At 39.8% G+C, this 24152-nt stretch overlaps 1 protein-coding gene across 1 annotated transcript; it reads right to left on the bottom strand.

Moving 5' to 3' along the window:
- Positions 1-296: 296 nt before the first annotated feature.
- On the bottom strand, positions 297-23354 carry rasa2 (RAS p21 protein activator 2). The gene is made up of 24 exons (XM_061828261.1): positions 23025-23354; positions 18530-18653; positions 13932-14035; positions 13757-13851; positions 12370-12446; positions 9843-9926; positions 9114-9186; positions 8919-8995; positions 8370-8471; positions 7201-7354; positions 6819-6967; positions 6396-6510; positions 6178-6252; positions 5748-5871; positions 5302-5408; positions 5118-5201; positions 4316-4393; positions 4144-4217; positions 3806-3912; positions 3556-3638; positions 3236-3444; positions 2872-2975; positions 1815-1995; positions 297-1713 (listed from the first exon to the last, which is right to left on the bottom strand). The coding sequence occupies exons 1-24, from the start codon at positions 23080-23082 to the stop codon at positions 1683-1685; spliced, it is 2469 nt and encodes an 822-aa protein (XP_061684245.1). The 5' UTR covers positions 23083-23354; the 3' UTR covers positions 297-1682.
- Positions 23355-24152: the final 798 nt, after the last annotated feature.

Raw genomic sequence — 24152 nt, 5'->3', positions numbered from 1 at the left:
AAAAAAAAAAACTACTGCACCTCATATGGACACATAGAAATGCACATTTTCCCCATTGTTTCACTAATACATACAAGTAAAGGACACCAGCCACAAGACTACGGTCCCTTCTTAAAACCACAGAAGCATTAGAGTGTCTGAGTTTAAAATGTAATTTCCACAAATAGTCAGGCTTTCCCTTCCAGCCTGCAAAAACGGTGGCATTTAAGGAGTCAACAGCGTGTCGTACCAGCAGAGCAACACATGACATCAATAGTATATTTAAAAAAAAAAAAAAAAAGGGGGGGGGGGGGGAACAGAGAAAATCTGTTTATTTGCATTAAATATAAAAGACCTTAGAAACAAATGATAGACCAAAGACAAAACAACTTGTTTCCAATAAACATAATAAAAAGGTACATATCATATGGTCACACTTAATTACAAATTCAAGTTTCATCTTTTCAACATTTCTGGCAGAAAAGTGTCAGGGCATAAAAGAATATCATGGAATGGATCGCTGATGCTGCTGACACGCCTACAATAGCTGACGCTATTTCAATAGAACTATATCTAAAAACTGAGCCTTATTTCACTGCCACCGACCGATACGTTAAGTAAAAATGATGTGCTTTCAAATATTGGGATTTGGCTGCTTGACAAAACATTTGTTTCCCTTTATGGACTTTTGTCTGATGTGGTGCCGAAGCTGGAGCGGTGACGTGAACAGATTCTCACATTGACGCTAAGAAGAAATAAAGTTCATTAGAGATTGTCTGTGGTTAAATTCTAAAGAGTCTGGTTTTCCTTCATCGTGTGCAGCCACCTGTTGAGATATTTGTGCTCTTGTACCAATGAGCCACAAACAGGATTTTAAAAAAAGATCCATACAATCTGCCTGCCACAAGGCATCAAAAAGGAAAGGATATGTTATCAAAACATAGGCATTAAACAAATATAAAGATATTACATTTCTTCCCACATTTTAAAATAGCTGTATTCAAAATACATGAATTTTCTTTTTCAAGTCAAAGCTATGAAATTGTCTTTGGTCAAGAAAATTATACAATTAACCAGCTTTAAATGTTACTGTACAGCGTTGAAAACAAAATTGGGATCATGGAACTGATCAAAATGGGGAAAGCTGATACACCAAGTATCTAGTAATCAGTTTCTCTTTGGAGAAATATTAAAGTGCTTTTGCAGTATCTCTTCCCTCAGCATGACATGCCAAAGAACATCCAAAGGCAGATTTGCTCCCCCCTCCTTACCTTGGAAAATGTACCTATTTGTTCAAAGCTGGAAAGATGCTAAAACCTCATAGTGTTTTGGACAGTCCTGTGACGAGTTCCATCCTCACAGTCGTTCATCTAAAACTGAGTGAATACAATTAAAATAGCAGCCTACTCACACAGCCGTGGATGTCAACTAAGGAGGCGGCTCTTTAGAAAAGACCTACAAGGCGGTGGGAGGTGACATACGCCATCGAGATAATAACACCAAAAACAGGTGCCCCATCTGCTTCTGAGTGGTGGAGAAATCCTAAAATAGTGACCAAGTTCACTTGCTGTTCCTACAATGTCAACGTTGACTGGGAGACAAAGCTCCTCCTTCTTCTTCTGGACTTCCTGTACCGGGACTACTAGGAGGAACATCCACCTGTGTCTCTGGTGTGTTCTCGCTGGTGTATACGCCTGGCCCACTTAGGAGGTTTTTCCCACGATCGGGTTGTCCCTAAAAAAAAAAAAAAAAAGAAAAAAAAAAGAGTGGTCTAAAAAGGTGATTTTCTTGAAGAAGAGGTGTTATGCCAAGGAAGCCAAGCAGTGCCTACTTACAAACTGCCGTACTGCGCCGTGGTGTCACTTCGGATTTCATGCTGCCGCTGAAGCTCCTCCATGATGTTTCGGAGCTGTTTGAGCGTCTGAAAAGTTTCTTTGGGCTCCTGAATTGTAAACTTGGAGTATTCCTCCTGCTCTCGCTGGGGGCCCTGGTATACGGCCATACTGGCACATGCATCTGAGGAGAGCCGACAAAATGCCGCAGAAGGCGCTTTTAAAAAGAGATCATTTAAATATCCTGTGATCCAGGAACAGGCCAATGTATTCTCAAGTCCTAAAATGTCAGTGCACTTTGATTGACTGCTTTAAAATTGATGAAACGCAACCCATCTATTTGAGAGTACCGTAATTTCCGGCCTACAGACCACACCGGATTATAAACCTCACCCAGTACATTTGTCAAGGATATACCATTTGGTACATACATAAGCCGCACCTGTGTAAAAGCCGCAAGTGCCCACATTGAAACGCGAGATATTTACAAAGACGGTACGCAGAAAGACTTTTCAAAGTTTTAATACTTTAGCTTAACATAGCAACAACACGGTAGCACTAACAGAGCCAGTAAAAAAAAAAAAAAAAATAAATAAATAAATAAAAATCACTGCAACGCGGTGCTACCAGGGCTGGTAAAAAAAAAAAAAAAAAAAAATATATATATATATATATATACACACACACACCACACACACACACACACACACCAATAAAAATCACTGAGACACGGCAGTGACACAGCAGCAACACGTTAGCCTAGCGGAGTTAGACAAAACATACCGGTAAAAGTCACTTCCTCGGCACATACATTCCACTGGTCTCACTCTTACCTTTGCCGCTCGAGTGCCCCCTTGTGGCCGTTAAAAAAATGCACAAATTAGCCGCATCACCGCATAAGTCGCAAGGTTGAAAGCGTGTGAAAAAACTTGCGGCTTATAAACCGGAAATTACGGTATTTCTCATATTAAGAGTCACGGATGATTTTGGTCGACAAGAAGGTTGGATACAAAAATCCCATGTAAAGATGGAATTATTTTGATAAAATTAAGACACCGACCCTCCATGTTCTGCAGCTTGGTGTCATTTGCAGAGAGGAGGGAGAAAATCCTTTCCGTTTCCCGATCACAGTCGATGTCCAACTGCAGGTTGGCCTGCGTGGTGCTGTAACAGTAGAGTTCAAGTAGCGAAACATGCGATGTTAGGAAAGCAAAGCTAAGAATAAAAGAGTTACTGCCACAGTAACACGATCTGGTGCATTTTCACTTAGTGTCAAAAGAGAGACCTGACTAGCCATTTCTAAGATCATGCACTACTTTTCCACACAAATGAGGATTTCACAGGATCTAAATGATGTCAACAACAAACTATAGGCAAGAGCGGGTTGATCTGTTGACCCGATACCGATGTGGAGAAAGACTCACATGGTGCAGGGCTTACAGCCTGGCGAGCTGCTACTTTGGCTTTTACAACACTGCCAGGAACCGGCGCTGTAGTTGGACGGATGAAACGTGGCCAAGCGGCCCTCGTTACAGCGACTGACTTGGCCCAGGACGTCCAGCCACTCGCAGGCTTCCACACAGTTTCCCGCCTGCATGTACAGCTGCTTCTCCGCATGAAGCACCTGAAACATCTAACGCATATTTCCATTCTCAAATCAGATTATTCCATAAAACCAGTCCTGCTATGAAGCAAACAAGAGAGCCACAATAATCAGACGTCAGAAGGGAATGGGCATACGTACATTTTTACGGTTAAAGGCACTTTCCTCAAGTTTCTCCACTGCCTGGATATTTTTCACATTGATGATACAGATGGCCTCTTTTCCTAAGAAGCAGAAATTATCATCACTACTTAATACACGTTATTAAAAGTGAAGACAATTACAATTTTGCCAGAGGTTTGAGCAACAAACACAATAGACCATATAACGACAGACAGGCCGGATCTCGGGTTTGACACTCCGATAAGGACAAAGAATATATATTTCTCACCTTTATGTTTGTGGTAGGAAAGCTCTCTGCTTGTCACTCGGAGCCATCGTTTTTTGAAATTTTTCTTGACGAGTCGTTTTCTCCCCTGGGCCCGTTTCTTTATTTCCCTAAAGAGTCACCGAGCATGCCTTTCACTTTCAATTCACCTGCATTTGCTGCTTCTTTCTAGTTTGAGTACAACTACACAGCTAGTATCATAAAGGAAGATGGGTTTTGAAACCCAAGACAACATTAAAGGATATCAATTAGCAATTCAAATGGATGATGATGACAAAAAGCAGCCCCTGAACCCCCAGTGAAATTGCCTGGCTTGATATAGTTCTCGAAAGATCCCTTACCCCTCCTTCAGAACCACTGCATCTTCCAAGCCACTTGACTCTTTGCTGATGTTTGAAGATATTTCATCAAGAAACTGCAGGTGGAAGAGAAGGGGGGGGGCAGTTCTTAAACTCCTAAAGAAAAAGTTGACGTATAAATAGATACTATATTCAACAAAAGAAAAAAAAATACCTTTTTGACTTTTTCAATGCACTTATCTTCTTGGAATGATTTGAAGAAGTCATACATGTACGATTCTTTGAAACTAGACTGAAGAGGGAGAGACAAAGAACACTCATTCCCATTTTTTTGTTGTTTCTCTTTTAAATTAAAAACAATTCCATGTTTTTAATGAAACATCTATTCTATGATCAGGCCAGTGGAAGAACAGCCCTCATCAGAGTCCTCTAGGTTTGACCCTCGAAATTGCCTTCATACTTCACCGTCAAACATGAACTCCCTTTCTGTGCTGCTTATCCTCAGAAGGGTTTTGTGAGCATGCTGGAGCCTATCCCAGCTATTTTTGGGCAAGAGGCAGGGTACACCCTGAACTGGTCGCCACCCAATCACAGGGTACCTATCAATAAAGAAGCACTCTCACCCACACTCACACCTTTGCGCAATTTAGAGTCTTCAGTCACTAATTCTAATTATAGTAGATGCATTTTGCTTACGGCGGGTCAGCTGTAAAGAGTTGGCCTCACAGTTCTGAGGTCCCGGGTTCAATCCCAGACCCGCCTGTGTGGAGTTTGCATGTTCTCCCCGCGCCGACGTGGGTTTTCTCCGGGCACTCTGGTTTCTTCCCACAGCCTCAAAACATTAATTGGATAAATTGGACACTCTCGATGTGCCCTGTGATTGGCTGGCAACCAGTTCAGGGTGGGCCTTGCCTCCTGCCCGTTGACAGCTGGGTTAGGCTGCAACACTCCCGTGACCCTCGTGAGGATGAGCAGCTAAGAAAATGGATGGATGTATGGATGGACATTTTGCTTACCAATTTTTTTGACAAACTGCCCCAGCTGCCCAGCGTCTGGATTGTTTTGGAGATGAGGGTGAGCGTACGAGAAACCTCAGGATCCTACAATTAAGCATGAATGAAAAAAAAAAAAAAAAAGTTATCGTAGTATTTTTGTCCACCCGTTAGATGGTCGTTTACAATACGGGTGTTGAGAACTTACGGGGTGATGTGAGCGTAGCTGGAAAGAGTGTGGAGAAAACACAGCAACAGCAAAGAAGCGCAAGAACACAAAGCTGCTCACAGCCGAGTACTGGACATGAGGGTCAGCTGGTGAAAGATGACAAGTTTCCAAAACAAGTTAATGTAATTGTCTTTATTGCATTATTTATATTTCTTGAGCTTGACACAATGTGTATTGTCAATGTACACTGTAAATGTATTCTTTATCACTATTATGTGTAATTACAAATGATAATTTTCTTAGACGTTAGTGTGGCTTGTTAATCAAAACCAGTGTCAATAAACTACCATATTCTAAAATGTAAGAGAGTCAAAATTCATTATCTGTAATTAGACTGATTTTCTGATGTTAAGATCTGCACACGCCTTGTTTTGTAAATTGTTTGAGATGGTTTCAAGAAGGAGAGAGACAGTATTAGCATTCACCTGGGAAACGCTTGCAGGCCAAGTGTCTCAGGGACCTGAAGACTGCACACATTGATGGAGGGCAGCTGGCGTTTGACTGAGTGATCGACGAGAAGACTTTCTGAACGTAAACCTGCAGGTTCTCCTACAGAAAGGAGGAGTGTATTTGTGTGACCTTGTAAACAGTACATTAAAAACACTTTTGATTAAAGGCTGTAGAAGCCCCACCAAGAAACTTTCTGTGAGAAGAGAGACAAACATTTGCAAAAATCACATTTAACTGACCATACATACCAATTATTGTGTTAATGTGTCAAAAAAATTCTCCTCATATTCTCATTGTTGTAAAATATGGTTCTTCATTATTTTACTACAGAATTTGGCACTAATACTCATCCACGGCAATCAACTATCTTGAACTAGTCAATGTCTCGGACGAGTAAATATTTACCTTGTTGACCTCCACGTTGTCCCCTTCTTTTAGTTTATTGGGGTCAATCTCACATGTTTTATTGGATTCACAGATCTATAACAGATAGAAAATTATGACATATTTTACAAAAATGGTCAAACGAAAAGGATCGTTTTAACTGCAGTTAAAAAAAAAAACATACTACGGAGTGAGAACTTCAGCTCCCACTTTGTGTGTGTGTGTGTGTTTTCTTGTACCTCATCTATTACAGGCTTCAGCGTAACTGCAAGGTAATTCTTTCCCACGATCTTCATCATGTCATCAATGCAGCGAGTTGCCATTGAGTTGCCACGGAAGATAGTGTTAGCCTCCCTGTACACAAATGAATTATTGTGGTTTTGATTGCTTCACATAGTGTGTCTTAACTAATGTTTTTCAGATTTGCGTTGGATTCATTAATTAATCCAGAGAAGAGAAGCATCCAAAAACTTAATATGCAATTTCCCTGGTGGTGGTGGAACACTGCTAAAATATACTGAGTCATGAATGGAATTACCGGCATATAATAGCATGTATATTCAAAATAGATACAAATTAAGGAGCACAAATACCACGCAATATTTATCATGTTGAGGATAGGACTACTGAGTATATGTGCTGCAAGTGTGCAAAGTTCTCACTGAGTGTTGTCCAACTCTAACGCTGCCACAGCAGAGACAAAAGGCACAAAGCGATTGTGATGCAGCAGCAGTCGAACGGTGGGCAGAACGGCCTCGTATCGCTCTCTGCAGATGTCCCCCAGGATGTGTGCTGCTGAAGCCGAGATGGGCTGAAAGGATGCAAGAGTAAGAGAAGAAGCTAGCTGAAAGGAAATACATTGATTTCACTGTGTGGGAAAGGAAACAGGTGACGAAATAGATACTATGTGAAATTCAAACCATACCCAAAAAAAAAAAAAAAAAAAAAGTGATTGTATTTGGCCAAAGGTAGGAAAGAAAGTTGCAGCAACGTCTTTAACACGCGCACACAAAAGAAAAACTAAAATCTCATGCTTCACATTACCTTCACATCAGGAGATTTGAGCAGCAGGTTGCAGAGTGGTATGTAGCAGGCAGATGGCAGCACTGTGTCTTCTACATAGGCCAGCTTTAAACGCAGGGATCCCAAATCATCAGATTTGGATTTGTTTCCGGTCCCTTTAGGTTGAAGAAGATACCTAATAAAACCAAAGATACTTTCTTTATTCTGGTGTAAACACAAACCCGCATACAATCAACCTTTAATCAGACATGCTGGGGTGAGAGTTCATAAGGCTCAAAATGTTGGTCGCTAACATTACAAAGGTAAGTAAATAAGTCGCGCACCATATACAAACTTACACTGTACTGCAATATGGGAAAACTGGTCTGAAACTAGAACATGAGTGACAAACCGGATTCATCGTACTTGGACACACGCAGAAAGTATTAGCATACATGGCTCATGAATCATTATGCAATATGATTGTTACAATCTACAAGTAAAAACATCAGCTGTGCCCAACAAGTGGCACGGTGACCGAATGCCTGGTTAGCACATATGCCTTACAAGTCTGAGGACCGGGGTTTAAATCGTGGACTTGTCAGTGCGGAGTCTACATGTTGTCCCCGTGTGTTTGTGGGGGGATTTCTTTGGGCACTCCGGTTTCCTCCCACATCCCAAAAACATGCATTCGCTGGAGACACTAAATTGCCCTCAGGTATGGTTGTGAGTGCGACTGGTTGTTCGTCTCTAGGCCCCATGTGATTGATGGCAACCAGTTCAATCCTCGTGCCGCAAGCAGGGATAGGCTCCAGCACTCCCACGACACTTGTGAGGATAAGGGGCTCATATAATGGATGGATCCTATTCTATTTAAAAGGTGCTTTATCACTAAGCCCCCTCCCCACCCCCTGCCAAAAAACAGGTAAATTCCATTTAAGTTGATTAAAGACGGTAGATGTGACAACACCTTTAAACAAAACTATCATGCGCCTTTTAGTCATTGCTGTGTTAACATCAATGACAAGGTTCTTCATAAAAAAGGATAAGCAAGGTAGGGTCTGCACTCCAGACAACAATGGGACATTTAGATTCTTTTTTTAACTATGGCTAATATGCTTGTTTTCATTATGGTAAGTGTTGACACCAGCAGAATGTAAATACACCAGTCTTTGACATGTTAAGTACTTTTTTTTCAGCGTCGTCCTTACCAGGCTTTGTGGCTGTGATTATTTCGCAGTATCTTGACTGGTACCCTTGTTTCCCCCAGGAACACATCTTGAGCAAGATTCTCATTATTCCACAAATCAACTCTGCAAAGGTACAAGATCCAAGTAGAGTACAGGCATATGCAAAGTACATACAGGACAGGCAAATTGTGTAAAACGCCGCATGTGTTCATCACAAACACACAACTAACCCATTCAAAAGGTACCTTCAAAATGTTGAATCGTGGATTCAAGAGTGCTATTCGTAATTATAATAACCATGCAAGAGTACCACTTCAAATCTAATCCTCAAAACCATGCAAGTTTTACCTTTGAATTAATCAAGTCTTACCCCATGTGCTATGGGTCCACTGTTAATGAAGCCCCACATATCCTTAACCAGAAACCAAGGCTTTCTATCAGGACAGTACAAACTCAATGCAAATTCTCAATACCCAAGTACTTTTTCTAATGTACCGGCAAGTGGTGATACTAAATCTTTTATTTTGGGAGGACATACAAATGTGAATGGTAGGATAAATATGAACTAACTTGATCTCTAGTTTTTCAATATCTTCTTCTTCCACCTGGAAATGTGATTTTTTGGAGTAGCTGCTGGACCGTGTAACCTGAAGAAGAAAATGGCTTATATCACACTTAATAAACATATTTATCCAACAAATTAAACGTAAATTGTACATTGCAACCAAGCTACGGGAGAAGGTTGGCAAAATTTTCCAAATTTACCTCAAAGAAGAAAGTCTCTTCAAAAAGAGGGTTGCTGGTTTTCTTCTTGACCTTTGTTTTCTTCTGGTCAGACCTGTGGAGAGAGAACATGTTCCGTAAAAACAATTTAAAAAAACACAAGGTCATTTTTAAAATGCCGCCAATTATTTACTGAAGGAGACCAAAATTTTTCTGATTTTTGAAAAAAAATGCGACCTTTTTCTTAATTTTTTATTGTATACAATTTGAGAAGGGCGGCACAGTGGACAACTGGTTAGCACATCTGCCTCACAGTTCTGAGGACTGAGGTTCATATCCCGGCCCCGCCTGTGAGGAGTTTGCATGTATTTTACCAATTCTAAATTTCAATATTTTCATCCAAAGCACGACTTACACATACAAACCTATGACAGACAACCACAAATTCAATTTATTATTATTGGTCTTCCACATTTTGAATCGTAAAAACAAAACCGACTAATCAATTGGTTGTGTTCAAAAACCTTGATTTCTGAAGTGTTTGCCCACCCACCGAGTGTCACATTAGCAGTGGCTCATATGCACAAGATAGGAACACCCCATTAATACTGGTCAACTGCAATAGGGCTTGAAAGAGAGGTTAAAATGCGTGTTGTGATTCTGGATCATTTTGAGGAAACCATGTCACACGGTATGAAGACATCTCAGAAATGTTTCAAAATTGTGAGACAATAAAAAGTCTCCTTGAACCAAAAACTTGATAAACGTTACCTGGCTGGTCCAACTAGTGAGACAGTGGCATAGGGGTCACAGATCTGACCACTGATTAGCGGCAATCCTTGGCACTCTATTATTCTGCAGATATCACAAAGAAAATGCAATGACAAGCATAAACCACTATTATGCAACCCGCAAGAAATAACATTGTCTATTAACTACTTTGTTAACACAAGATTCCGGATTAAAAAGCAGTTACATGGTAGTAGAGCAGCAAAAATAACCTGTGAGCCCACAAACAAGCTCTACGACCCAGCAAACATCCATTGTTTATCATTAATGTAGTTCTTCAGTTTTTAACAATAAAGCCTACTTTTATAGTTACATATGCTGGAACATTAAGGTGATAGCAAGAACAAAGATGTCCCTAAACTAGATAACTATAGAATTTTTACTTTGAATATTTATGTTCACTGCAGTGATTATTAATGATTTCCTCTTTTTTTTTTCATTTAAATAAGTAGCTTATTACTCATAAGGGTACTCTTGATGTACAGGTGTACCCAAATGTGAATGTAAAGAAAAAAGAACGTCAAACGTGTATGAATAAAGTGGTCGGATGGTCGCCAATGTCGCCTTGCCCTTATGTATGACAGGTGTGGCTCAGGGACCGCGATTTCTTTCAAAGGTGTTTCAGGTAAAAACAAAGAGACACTGTAGAAACCCTAAACAGGATGTGGCTGCTAAGCAGTGTCACTTGGGAGTAAGAATGAATTCAGCTCTTCACTAAGTGAAGCCAGAGGGGAGAAGACATGCCAGGGGGAGGCCAGGTTGTTTGTGCACAAAGTTCCTTAGTGCCATGCCAATATTCCCAAGTCTCCTTTGTCTATTTCTAAATCCACCATTTTACTGTCTGCTATGATCACCCCAAGTGATTAGTCATGCTGTGAAAGCATGACTTGCAGACGCGTGGAGTTTATGAGCTCAGACATATTTATTTTACACCCGCAGTCATCAATGCATGCGCGTTGGAGAGCTGACAGTGAGCAGGTGACAATTTCACCAAATAAACAGAGTGAGACAGAATGACAGCTACAGAAAAATCACAGCGCTTGCAGGCTTCCTGCCCAAGCAGCAACATTTCCTCATTACCCTCTTCTCCACTTATGAATGGGGTAATGCAAACAGTATGAACAAACGGAAGAAAGTTTGAACAGGGCTGGAAAAAAACAAACAAACAAGAAAATAAAATAAAAACTAACAGCTAAGTTAACGTCAAAAATAGGCTGACAAATTTCTGCGTCGAAGCTCTGCTGGGATAAAATCAAAAGTTCCATTGCCAAAAACCATGTTTCACACGGACCCCTTTACTGCAGAGGTAACACAGTGTTGGGCCAATGATAAACTTTGCCAAAAATGACAAAGGAGCATCTGTAAGTCATTTTCAAGAAACCTCCATACGTGTACTTTACACACAAGGTGTTAAGTATTACTGAGCTGAATGGTAGCAAGTCTTTGACCTAAAAAGGTAATCGCTATCCCACTGATACTAATCACGATTGTTAGCCGTTTAGCATTTAGCTATATCAAATTCTGTATACCAAATGTATACCATACATTCAGTACCAACAAATGCAATTTGAGGATTCAATTCCATCCCTCATAAATAACAACATGCATGTTAGTAGTGAAAAAAGAAACAAAAAAATGTAATAATTGGTCCTGATTCTGATAAGCAATAGGAGAAAAGATGCTGAAGAGTCGTTAGTTACAGCCCTAGGTCTGACCATTACTCACTCACATGTTTTAAAGACACAGTTTAGTGAGTGCTTGGATCTGAAGAGATCGCCCACCCACGTCATTACATCTTTAAGATGTATTATTAGTAATGTTTTCTTGTCATTATGAGAGGGGAGTGGTATGTTGTGCAGAAAAAGCAAAAGGCAATTTCATGAATTTTTTTCATTATAAAAATACAAAAATTTTTTATTTTATTTTTTTATCTATGAACACGATACAATTAATAATTAGAATCTTTTTATTTGATTTTTACTTCACACCAACCAGTCTCAACACTGACCGCTTACACATTATGGTATCTGTATCAAGATCTGTATCAAATAATGTGCCTTCACCAAAAAAAAAAAAAAAAAAGCTCAGTTTTGATTAATACGGTCAGATAATAACTGATCAGTACAATAATCATGTAGTGAAATAAATACCCCTCTGAATGTATAAATTAAAAATGAACATTACCTCTGAAAAAGGCAAATACATTCAGCTCTTATATATGGATATTAAGTGTGACCACCGAGAACGGAAGATATCTCCGAAAATACGAAAAAAACATTGATCATTGTTTTCCAAAGTAAAAGCAGATGTCTAAAAATATCTCATTTTGTGTAAACTCAAAAGATCTGCTTCTATATTTCTATATTTACTGCAGAGGGGCTAAAATCAGAACACGTGTATCATCTTACATTTAACAATGCCTCGAAATGAATAATTGATTTTCCGAATAGAGATGAATTTGATGATTCATCGTAATACCTCTAGTATTGAGTGTACTGTAAATACTCACTGCACAAGTAAATGCTGACCCACTGAGCCGTTCTCTGTGATCACTTCATTTAGTCTCATCTCCAGATGAACCTTACCCTGTTAGACAGGAAGACAAGGTGTGGCTGTTGAAAAGTTAAATCAGGGTGCTATGATTCAATGTTGGATCAGTGTAAAGTGCTCACTGCTCTTCTAGTTGAGTCCTTAAAATATAATGTACACAATTTTTAAAATAACACTTGTATCCAGATTCATCAGACAGTAGATTGATCATTTTAAAAAGTACAGTTTTAAAATTTAGTCAAATTGGTGAATATCAGTCTTACAACTTTCTTTAGTATATTTTATTTTAGTAACGATTGTTGTTGACTACATGTTTGAGCTGTAACCCAGCACTACCTCCTGGTAAATGCCCAAGTTTTTAAGGTTACAGGAGGTACAGTGTGTGATAACAGCCACGACAGCTGTGGATTTTGTCATCACTCACAAAGATCGGATGTGGTGAAGGCGTTCAGTGTGCCAGAGAGCGAGAGAACAAGTTAAAAAAAAGAGTGAGAGAAGGAAAAGAGTGAGCTAGAGACAGAGAAGGAAGAGAGCGAAATGGAGACAAACAAGACACCCACACAGATGCACCCTGTCTCTGCAATTCAGCGCATAGCAACGTTTGTGAACAGTTATTTTATTGCATGATTGAACTTGAAGCCTGCATGATGTTAAGCACTTAAGTATTCAAACACGTAAATGAAGAGCAAATTAAGTCACTCATTCATAACTGCTTTTAGTGAATGTGACACAAAGATGGTTTGTCGCAAACTGTTGTTGGCATTATTTTCCATTATCTGACTTATTTTAATGTGAACTAACACAAAGATTCAAACCAAAAGAGAAATTAAAATAACATGTCGATGTATCTCATACTAATCTACCTTTGCAGTTGAGCATGTCTGACTGAATCAGTGAAGCAGCACATACCCAGAATAGTCTGGCGTGGGCTAATGGCAGTTTAAGTCAACACGATAGCAACAGCAGTGCAATAGTGGCTGTGTGCAGACCACAATAACCACTTTGATAAAAAAGAAATACAATCTACTGTAAAACAGGGCAACTCACATGCACAGCCGTTGTCCCATTAAAACTAGGACAATGTCCTGTTTAGCAAAAAAAATAAATAAATAAAAAATAAAAAAATACTATAAGACTTCTTAAACCTTACTGGAAATGCTTGCAATTGTTGCAACTTCCCGTATAGTGTATAGTGCTGCAAGCTGTATGGGTCCTGAGGAGGGAACTATATCATCAACCGCTCAAGACTGGGCCATTCAAATTAAAAGAAAAAGTTTTGAATTCAAAATGTTACACATTTGTGAGAACATCCGAAATACAGTGAATCCTCCAACACATCTATCTACCTGAACCTCCGAGTTTGGGTCCACCGGCTGAAGGCTAAACCAGTGCTCCTTCCCTTTGTATTTACACAAGTCATCCTTTCGAACTGACACCTTACCTGAAAAGAAAAATTAAAAAAAATAATAATGCATTCAACTATATCACCATTAACTAGGCTCGGATTGTATTATGACTTACCAACTGGTAAATCCCTTTGGAAAACGCTCTTGGCATACACATAAAATGATAAACACTGAAATGGCCGTGGAATCTCAAAGTAGAAGTCCTCACCATAGAACGGGCTGTAAGTAAAAGTCAGACAGTACATTTGCAGACATGATTCCAGCTTTGTTGTAATAAGGGAATACATACAAATGTGTGCAAAGTGTAATATGTTGCAGTTAGCTCTTCCTTGAAGAGTACCAAATGGGGATCATAATGAGTTATGTTTCATTGTAATGTATTTAACAGAAAGTTCTTCATTGATCTGGCCCAACACCATTCATTAAAAACAGAATTAGTGATGAGAATGGTAATCAAATCATTTATTTTTATTCTGCGCAAGTACTGTCATAAGATGGTTGTGTTTTAAAACAACTGAGGGAAAATGGAAGGTAGTGGCTGGTTGCCTGCAGAGGCACTGTTAATTCAATCTGAACTACTACTTTGTCAATTGTAAGTAAGAACATGACCAACTATTGATAGCTACAGACACGCTACAGCAGCTGCTCCAAGCAGTATTATTTTGTTCAACACGACACTGTCATTTAAAAGGAAATTCTGAAGGTTCATCGCATCAAATATAGTAATTTTAGACTCACATATTTCTCCATAGTTGATTAATGAAAAGAATTCAGGTGACTCTCCCCATGTAGAATTTTACATGCAATTTCATGTCTGTATTTTCGGATGATAAAAACATCTATAATTCGAGGCAAACGTTGATTTTGACCTAAGCTTGAGAAACAAAATCTTTTTTGTAATTTTACAGTACTGTGTTACTGTATCAAGTTAACCGAAGGTGAACTGCACAGGGAGTATTAATGACTCATTGTAGGGAGGATTGTTGTTTCTGTGGATTGAGTTGGACTAAAAGCACAATAAAAATACACCATTGAAAAGCAGGTCACAACCAGCTTCACATTATAGTTACTGTCATTTTACCCATTTGAACAGGATTTCAGGTTTAAAAAAAAAAAAAAAAAAAAAAAAAACCTTCCTCAAATAGTGGTCCCCGTCTCAAGGATGCCATACCCCAATTAGTCATGGGATTCATTACCTACTTGGACAAACACCCTGTCTCAAATTGACATCTATTTTTCCACTCTGCAAAAAAAAAAAAAAAAAAAAGCCCTCTGTTTTTAGCATGACCCATACCACCTTGTGTTGTTGTACCACAACACACACCACCTGCAGAATGGACCTGGTAGAGTATATGTAAGGTTGAAGCTTATGGTGGAGGTTGGAGAAAATGTTGCTGTATCCAGTGTGTAGCAAACTGGCAAAGTGTAACAAAGACAACTAAATATTGCAACTTCTTCTTCTTCTTTTCCTTTCGGCTTGTCCCGTTAGGGGTCGTCACAGCGTGTCATCTTTTGCCATCTTAGCCTATCTCCTGCATCTTCCTCTCTAACCCCAACTGCCCTCATGTCTTCCCTCACCACATCCATAAACCTTCTCTTTGGTCTTCCTCTCGCTCTTTTGCCTGGGAGCTCCATCCTCAGCATCCTTCTACCAATATACTCACTCTCTCGCCTCTGAACATGTCCAAACCATCGAAGTCTGCTCTCTAACTAAATATTGCAACATTGAGCTTAAAAAAGAAAGGGATTGTCAAAAAAAAAAAAAAAACCATCCGATGTTCATTGACATTAGTTAGTGTGTGTCAATGATGTGAAACAAGAGCATGGTCATAGAACGCATTCAGCTTGTATCTCAAGGCACCGATGTATTTTTTGAATTTTTTATTGATTAATTTTCAAACAATACAAAAGCCTTGCAGGAGCTGGCAAAGAGATCCCAAGCAACTGTGCCATTTTATTGTGTCAACATCAGTACCTCGCAACTCAGACCACCAGTTACAAAGCTTGATAAGACACACGATTGTAGGTTAAGCACTATGCTGGTTACAAATAGATCACCTATCTCACAGAGACTCAACAGTATGCAGACGTCAAAGTTATTGGAATGTAAACACTATAAGTCACAAATTCTGGGAAGAAGGCCAGTAGTCAGATGTACAAAAACCTAATGATAATCTAAAATACAATATGTTTTATTAAATACATTGTACTTCATGGTTGTAACTTATTCCCCTCAAAATATTAATTAGTCATTTCTACAGCGCAAACCTTATTCACTCCCTGGATTCATATTTCCTCCACAGTTCAGAGTACATCATAGAAGATGATGTTTTAGATATAATATACTTAGTTTGGCAAACATATCCAGTGTATGTGACCCACTCAGAATCAAGTAAAAATGTGCCTACTGGCATGTACTCCCCAATTCTGTACACACATTATCCATAATGGTCCTGAATCATCTCTTATCAGAAAGGCTTCCAAATAAATTTGGGAAATAAAAAGATACAGTATGATTCCAAACGAGGAGCTTCACTGAAAACTTTAGAACATCAGATCTAGTAAGCAAATACAATAGGGACAGTGAGGGAACAACAACTAACACACACATGGATACTTAGAGTGAATATTAACTGCTTTAACAGAGGTGGTAGAGAGAGAAATACAAGGGTGAGCGTGGGTGGACACACTTCCTCAGTGTAAAATTCTTTCAACCAGCACGGAAACCAGAAGAGAGAAAAAAAAAAAAGCTGATTAAAAACACCTAGAGAAGACCCATGTTACAAGTTTCCACTCATTAAACAATTTAAAAAAAACACACACAACCCACATAACTGTAATAAGATGTGGATGAAGAGCATTGGTTCTGAAATAAATGTGTTCGTCATCTGTGGTATTTTTTGTCGGGGGACACGAGAACAAGGGTGAGGGGCATGTAAAAAGGTCGCCAACCCAGTCATACATCTACTGTATTTTAGACAAAAACATAATATTGCAGTGTAGAAACCACAATTAGTCATTATAATTATCTTCTAAATTGAAAACGCATGGATGTAGATATCCACAATGAATTCCATCTTTCCACATGCATTACGTGGTTTCTGCAAGTAAATTCAAGTACAATTTCAAAGCGGTTGAGCTGCCTTAAAGGCAAATTGCTAAAATTCTGCAATATACAAAATAACCGATATTGGGCTCAGTTAGAAGAATGGAGAAAATTATTAAATTCATGAATCAAACATAATTGTTCCACTGTAATACTTCAGCCAACCATTCTCTTAGCTGCTTATCCTCACTAGGGTCGCAGGTAGTGCTCGAGCCTATCCCAGCTGTCAACGGGCAGAAGGTGGGGTACACCCTGAACCGGTTTCCAGCCAATCGCAGCGCACATCGAGACAAATAGCCGCACTCACAATCACACCTAGGGGCAATTTAGAGTGTCCAATCAATGTTGCATGTTTTTGGGATGTGGGAGGAAACCAGAGTGCCCGGAGAAAACCCACGTAGGCATGGGGAAAACTCGCCAACTTCATACAGGTGGGTCCGGGATTAAACCCGGGACCTCATAACTGTGAGGCCAACGCTTTCCAGCTGAGCCACCATCCCGCCGTAATACTTCATGTTTGCTCGAAAATCCATTTGGAATCCCAACTTCAAAAGGCCCCATTAAAATACCACAAATCATTTGTGTTCTAATGTTTAATAGACACAGAAAACAAGAGTAAGCACATGGTTCCAAATGAGCGTAATACCAAGATCCATCCATCCCTTTTCCCCTCACGAGGGTCGCAAGAGTGCTGGAGCCAATCCCAGCTGTCATCGGGCAAGAGGTATAGTACACCCTCAAATGATTGCCAGCCAATCGCAGGGCACATGGAGACAGACAACAGTCGCACTCACAATCACACCTAAGGAGAATTTAGAGTCTCCAATGAAGGCATGGGGAGAACATGGAAACTCCACACAGGCGGGGCCAGGATTTGAACCTTAGAACCTTTTACCAGCGGATATTCATAAATTTAGTTAAAAAAAAAAAAAAAAAAAAAGGGGGGGGGGGGGGTCGGTCGCAGCTAAGGCTTGCTGTTAACCTATCTGTCAAATGAGCAGCATGTATACAGTACAATGGAGACATAAATGGGGCCATCGCTATTCTCTGGACAAGGCGTTTGGCTGCAGATTTAAAGGGAGAATGTTGATTGAAGCTATAGCGGCTAGGTAGCCACCAAGCTAGCTGGAAAGGAGATGCATTGGTCTGCAAATATTTATAGCACTGGTGACAAGTGCAAAACCGATCCATCTGGGATTCTACACCCGTGGCGAAGATACAGTCATGAATCGTTGTGAAAGTAAGCCATTTTAAACCAAAAAGAAAACTTTTTCTGGACGTAGTAGCTAGTAGTAGATGTGGTAGCTAAAACATACCAACCAATGTCAAAACGTGCCGCATCCTCACCGGTTTAGTAGTTTTACCTAGTTTTCAAATAATCAAAGTGGGCTTCCTAGGTACTGGACTATAATTTTGGAATAGTACAAAAAATAAAATCAATTGAATTCATGTGATCACTGTTCATTTCAGTCATCACCAATCGCGAGTTTGTAAAACTATCCGAGTCCGAGCACTGGTTTGTACAGAATAATGAATAGCATGGTCACGGGAGACTGGGGGCCAAGGTAATGTTGGAATTTCTAAAATAAAGAATTTAAGATGCTTACCTGACACTTTTGTCAAACACCTTAGTTCTGAACACCTCCTCCTGATCCAGACTGACGGTGCAAAAGGTACAAAGATCCCTTTGACGGTTAGGGCCCGAGACTGGACCCAGGTTTTTAGCTTCACCTGCATCACATTAAGATGCACATCAATACCGTCTTGCAATCACAAAACTAACTTCTAAAATGTATTGCATTGAATCATTAGAAAAAGCACATCATAATTTTCCTATGGTGAGTACTAAAAATTGGTATATATGAGGAGAGGGAACAATTTATTGACCTTTAATACATGAATGAATACTGTATATAGAGTTGATTCTTGGTTAGTCGCATTTGGAAGCAAATTAGGTAAAATTGAGTGTAGTGCTTTTCAGCAAACAACAGAGGTGCTGTTGATTTAGTTAGCAAGCTATAAGCCAATTGCTATCCCCTTCTAAACAGCAAAAAACAGAACAGCTGATGGCTAGACAAGATATACTGACCAATTATCTTGTGGTGTGAAGTGTCTTGTGAGTGATGTGACACTTTGCGATCTCAGAAAAGAGCTGTGGTCAACAATCATAAATGTTAAGCATGTTCAATATGTTATTGTATGGGGTCATTACTGAGAATATACAAGTCATGGAGTAAGTGTTGTTGTGTGCGCTAAGGTGGAATTATAAATCACGTAGTAAGACATTGAAGAAGGTGGAAAGAACATTTGGGCTGGCTCTTGCCACTTTTTCATTCCCTCTGGATGCTTTCATATACTTTGCGAGTCAGGGTACTACATCAAGTCATGTTCGATTGTGCAAGACTTCTTATTTGGACGATGAGAATGATTACTGGTAGATTGGTACAGTGTGCAATGTTGGTCTTTACAAAGTAGATCAAACGCTGTGAAAAAAACAACAACACCCATAGCAATCTGTGATTGTCACATATGGGGTGGCTTACAATTTAAATTATTTATGTGGGAAGCACCCTCAAAGAACAACATGACATCACGTAGGGGAAGTTGAGCGACATCCACGTAAACATCCGCTCTCCGACTTTACCAGCATGAACACTGACAATCAAACAGGAGTTCAGAACATTGAAATAAATTACACGACTGCTTTAGAACTGTTTTAAAAGTAAAAACCCATTAATTATCAATAAATCTTTAAATTTAGCTATTGTTGAGTAAATGAGGTAATGTGTCCATCCCAAACAATGGATAAAACTCATTTCTGAAAAACAATGTGCTCCCTAATGAAAAACACCTAGCACTAAATTTAACAGAACTCCAGCAACAACAACAAGGTGTGACTGATAACTCCGGTGTGAAGTACAACTAAATTGGGGAAAATGTTTGTTTTCATGTTCTGATGCATACTAACGCAGAGTCTAAGACAAAAACTGACCAAGTGTAATCCATTTAAGATACAAGTGCACCTGAGAGTTGTGTGGCTAAGAAACATGAAACACAGACTTCCTCCGAAACAAGTGGTGTTGGCAACAATGCTTTGCAACACACACTTGATGCATGCAGATAGACCCAGATTCCAGGACATGGGTTTTGTGCAATATAGTTATTAATGAATAACAGCATATGCGCACACACACACACACACACACACACACACACACACACACACACACCACACACACACACACACACACACACACACACACACCACACACACACACACACACACACACACACACACACACACACACACACACACACACACACACACACACACACACACACACACACACAAAAGAGCAAAATTGAAATGGTACTGTACCAATACTCTCAACACCTTCACAAATCAGACTGACTAAAAGGATTAGAGGGACATAAACAGTTGTCTAAATTGGTCCTTCTGCAATAAGCTTAAGAACCGGGGGGTCTAATTTAGAAACGTCACCAATTAGATCAGGCAGATGACAAGCTAATATGGTTACAGTTTATTATTATACTAAGAATGATTGGTAACAGACCACTTAATTGCTATTTTGATTACCATTGTTCTTGTTCGCATTTCCACTCAACATGGCACCCTGTCATTACCACCACCTAAGATATTCCTCATGTCATCGCATTGTATATAGTCAGGTTTTACAATGTATCCCACAAAGTGTAATGGCTGATCCCAAATATACTATCACAGTTGATTAATCATTAAAGAATTGCATATGAAAGAGGAAAATGAACAATGGGTCAACAGTGTGGAAGAATGCAATTTCATCAGATGGCAGCGGGTTACATGACATTATAGTTCCTCTATTTTGTTCTGCTTAACTGGTTAATGCATAGCCGTGAAACTGACACTTGCGTTCTTATTTTGCTCCTATACTATTGAGCTTCATACTTTTTCAATTCCGTAAATTCCTCCTGAACATCACAAGGGTGTGATTACGCAGAAGTCAGAATATGACCTTATTTATGTAAGTGAGAATCTTGTAGAGTGGCAAAATTTATAAAAATGCAGAAGAATTCATCAGGAGAGAGGTTTCAAGCTGTTTAATGCCATTGAAACTAAACATACAACAACAAAAATTACCCATCCATTTCAGAGACGCTTGTATTAAAAAAAAAACGTTGCCTGGATGTTAAATCCCAACACATAAATGGAAACGCCATAGATGAACTCACTCATGTTATTTAAAACGCTGTAAACAAAGGATATTTTGAACACAAAACGTGCAGCAACATATAGTTCTAAAACACTTCCAGTGTAATTCTTTACATTCTATTTACTTTTTTTTCATTACTATATAGTTATTAAAAGTACATCATTGTAGAATGCAATGTTCCTTTTAAAAAAACTACACATTTCTGCTTTTTTGAGAGAGGCTGGAACTGATTATTGGCATTTCCTTTTATTTCAATGGGTAAGGATGACTTGAGATGTTTGTTTTTTTGTTACGTGTGGTCAACAATTGAATTAAACTCATATCTGAAGGCATCACTGCACTTTAAGCCATACAGTTACAGAGCATGCTATAGATGAAAGATGTCTGTTGCTTTGCTTTGTGTAGACAACGTTATGCCTGACTATATAAGGTGAACAGTCTTATTTGATCCATGAGAGTCAAAACTGCTTGTTGAACTGAAACAATCTATAACCTTTCTAATGTTGAATGCATCTGAACCTTTCCTGTCCTTTGTGGAGTTGAGATCAAATGATTGACTTTTCATTGCTTCTGATAAATTAAAAGTGAAATGTGACATGCTTTTCAATGAGCTGTGATAGGGTGCAAATATTCTTCATATTGCAATATTGGTAACTCTTGAATGTTGGCCGTTCAGGGTAGACCTGGTGATCGGCTGGTGTGATGGCAGCAAAGATGAGACAGCATAGGCAAATTTCAGCTTGTCTGTTGACTCAAGTCAGTCTGTGTGTGGAGTGCTGCGACATGAGTTGTAGAGATAGAATGTACATTCATAAAAAAATAAAAATAAAAAAAGCTGCTGTGACTGCTCATGGCAATATAGCGACGGAAGTGCGTCAATGACTGTTATCCTTCAACCGCATAAGATATTATGTTATGATATTCTCTGTTTCCAAGCCATCCGAAGAATCAAATGTTTACCATAACAAGGACAAAAATGGGTTGACCGACAAAGCTGTTATAAACAAAAAGGGCAAAACGTTTAATTATATGATCAAAGTTCAAGGTTCATTGGACAACTGGCAAAATATTTGATTGATAGAATGGTTCAAAACCCTAGTGTACTTGCTGTTTACCATTAAGTTTGAGTTGTGCATAGTATTTGGGATTTTTGAAAAATTTCTGTACTTCTCGGTTACTGTAAAATGGCTTCTTTTCGGGCCAGTCTCTCCAATTCTAAATCAAGCAAAATCAAATTCTTTGTCATATGCGAAAGCAAAATACAATAGTAACGATAATCAAGTTGGAGTTTTCAAAATACCAGTCTAATAAGACTGCACATAGAGCAGAGTCGTTGTCAACATAGAGTGAACTACCAAAAAAAAAAAAAAAAAAAATCATCCGATTGAGTGGTTCTTCACTTGCCGCCTGCCACAGTCGTTGGTTTTCAACGCGATTGCTATAATTATTGTCAAACATAAAGGCTAACGCTAGCTACTGCCACGGTAACTTATTAGTAAAGGTGGCTAGCCTCCGAATGTGATTTTCAAAGCGCACTACCTGAAGAAGGGAACGGGGGGGGGGCAAAATGAGTAAAGCGGAGTTCCGTTTTCAAATGCTCTATTTGAACCGCTGCCCTGGCTCCAAGTCAATGGGAACGCAGTGTTTCATGAATGAAATCACCCGCCGCTAGTAGCCACGGCTAGCACGCCACGCTAACTTGACGTTAACCAGCAGCCGGTGGCCAAAAGGAGCCGACGAACAGGCTGTCTCTGCCCCCGGATGGAGATAGCACGCCGAGTCCCTCCGGCTTTCCATCTCACTACTGCTAGCTTCCCCCCACGCACACCCACACGGTGGTCACTCAGTCGGTGCGACAGAGAAAATACATCAGCTCCAAGGTCAAACTTACATATTTTACCACGCAGGCTTTGTAGAATCCGAATCTTCGCGTCTTCCTCTTCCGCCATGGCGAGAGCTGACCGTTGTCGCCGCTCTGGTGTGTTCAGCGCGGCTTTATCATATCCGTTTATGAATGCACGCAGGCGAGGCAGGGTGGGAGAGAACCAGCCCCACTGCCGTTACGTCAGGATCCCGCACACAGCATGAACACACTGCTGCTGCCTTTTGGAAGACAACTACCCGTACAAGTGGAGCGTGCACAACGATAATGGCCTTCTCTGTTTACTTGCAATGCAGTGGCGAGACTCGAGCGTTGATGAGACAAGCCCAAAGCCCCGACGACAACATGGTCGATAGCCAGCACTTTTTACAAGTGACACATCCAGGTTTTGTAAGTATACAAACTTGAATAAAAAATGAAATAATAAAATAAAAACTTAATTAAAAAAAATGAAAATAATATTCTGTTTTCCTGGGCAAATCAGATGTTTGCCTCACTTGTTGGAATCGAGAGTGTGCTCCATCATGTTCCATAGGACAAGATAAATGATAAGATGCTGTGTACCTGAAGCCAGCATTCACAGGTAGTCAGACAGAAATCTAAATTTTAATTACACATCACAATTGCAATTAAATCACTTTTCATCATGAAATGAAAAAAAAATACACATTTGAAACAGGAAAAAAAAAAAATACCGGCATCTGCTGGATGAGTTCTGTTTAAGCAGACCTTGTAAGTACTGGTGAGAAATCTATAGAATTTCTACAGAACAACTTGGGTCCTAATGTTCTTTAGAAATGTTCCATAGAAGGGCGGGACGGTGAATCAGCTGGTAAAGTGTTGGCCTCACAGTTCTGAGGTTCCGGGTTCAATCCCTGACGTGCCTGTGAGGAGTTTGCATGTTCTTCCTCGTGCCTGCGTGGGTTTCTTCCGGGCACTCCGGTTTCCTCCCACATTCCAAAAACATGCAACATCAATTGGACACTCTAAATTGCCTGTAGGTGTGATTGTGAGTGTGGCTGTTTGTCTCGCTGTGCCCTGCGATTGGCTGGCAACCAGTTCAAGGTGTACCCCGCCTCCTGCCCGTTGACAGCTGGGATAGGCTCCAGTCGCTCCCCGCGACCCTCGTGAGGATAA

This window comes from Syngnathoides biaculeatus, chromosome 8 (assembly GCF_019802595.1).
Source record: "Syngnathoides biaculeatus isolate LvHL_M chromosome 8, ASM1980259v1, whole genome shotgun sequence".
NCBI lineage: Eukaryota > Metazoa > Chordata > Actinopteri > Syngnathiformes > Syngnathidae > Syngnathoides > Syngnathoides biaculeatus.
This window is presented reverse-complemented; position numbering and strand designations above follow the sequence as displayed.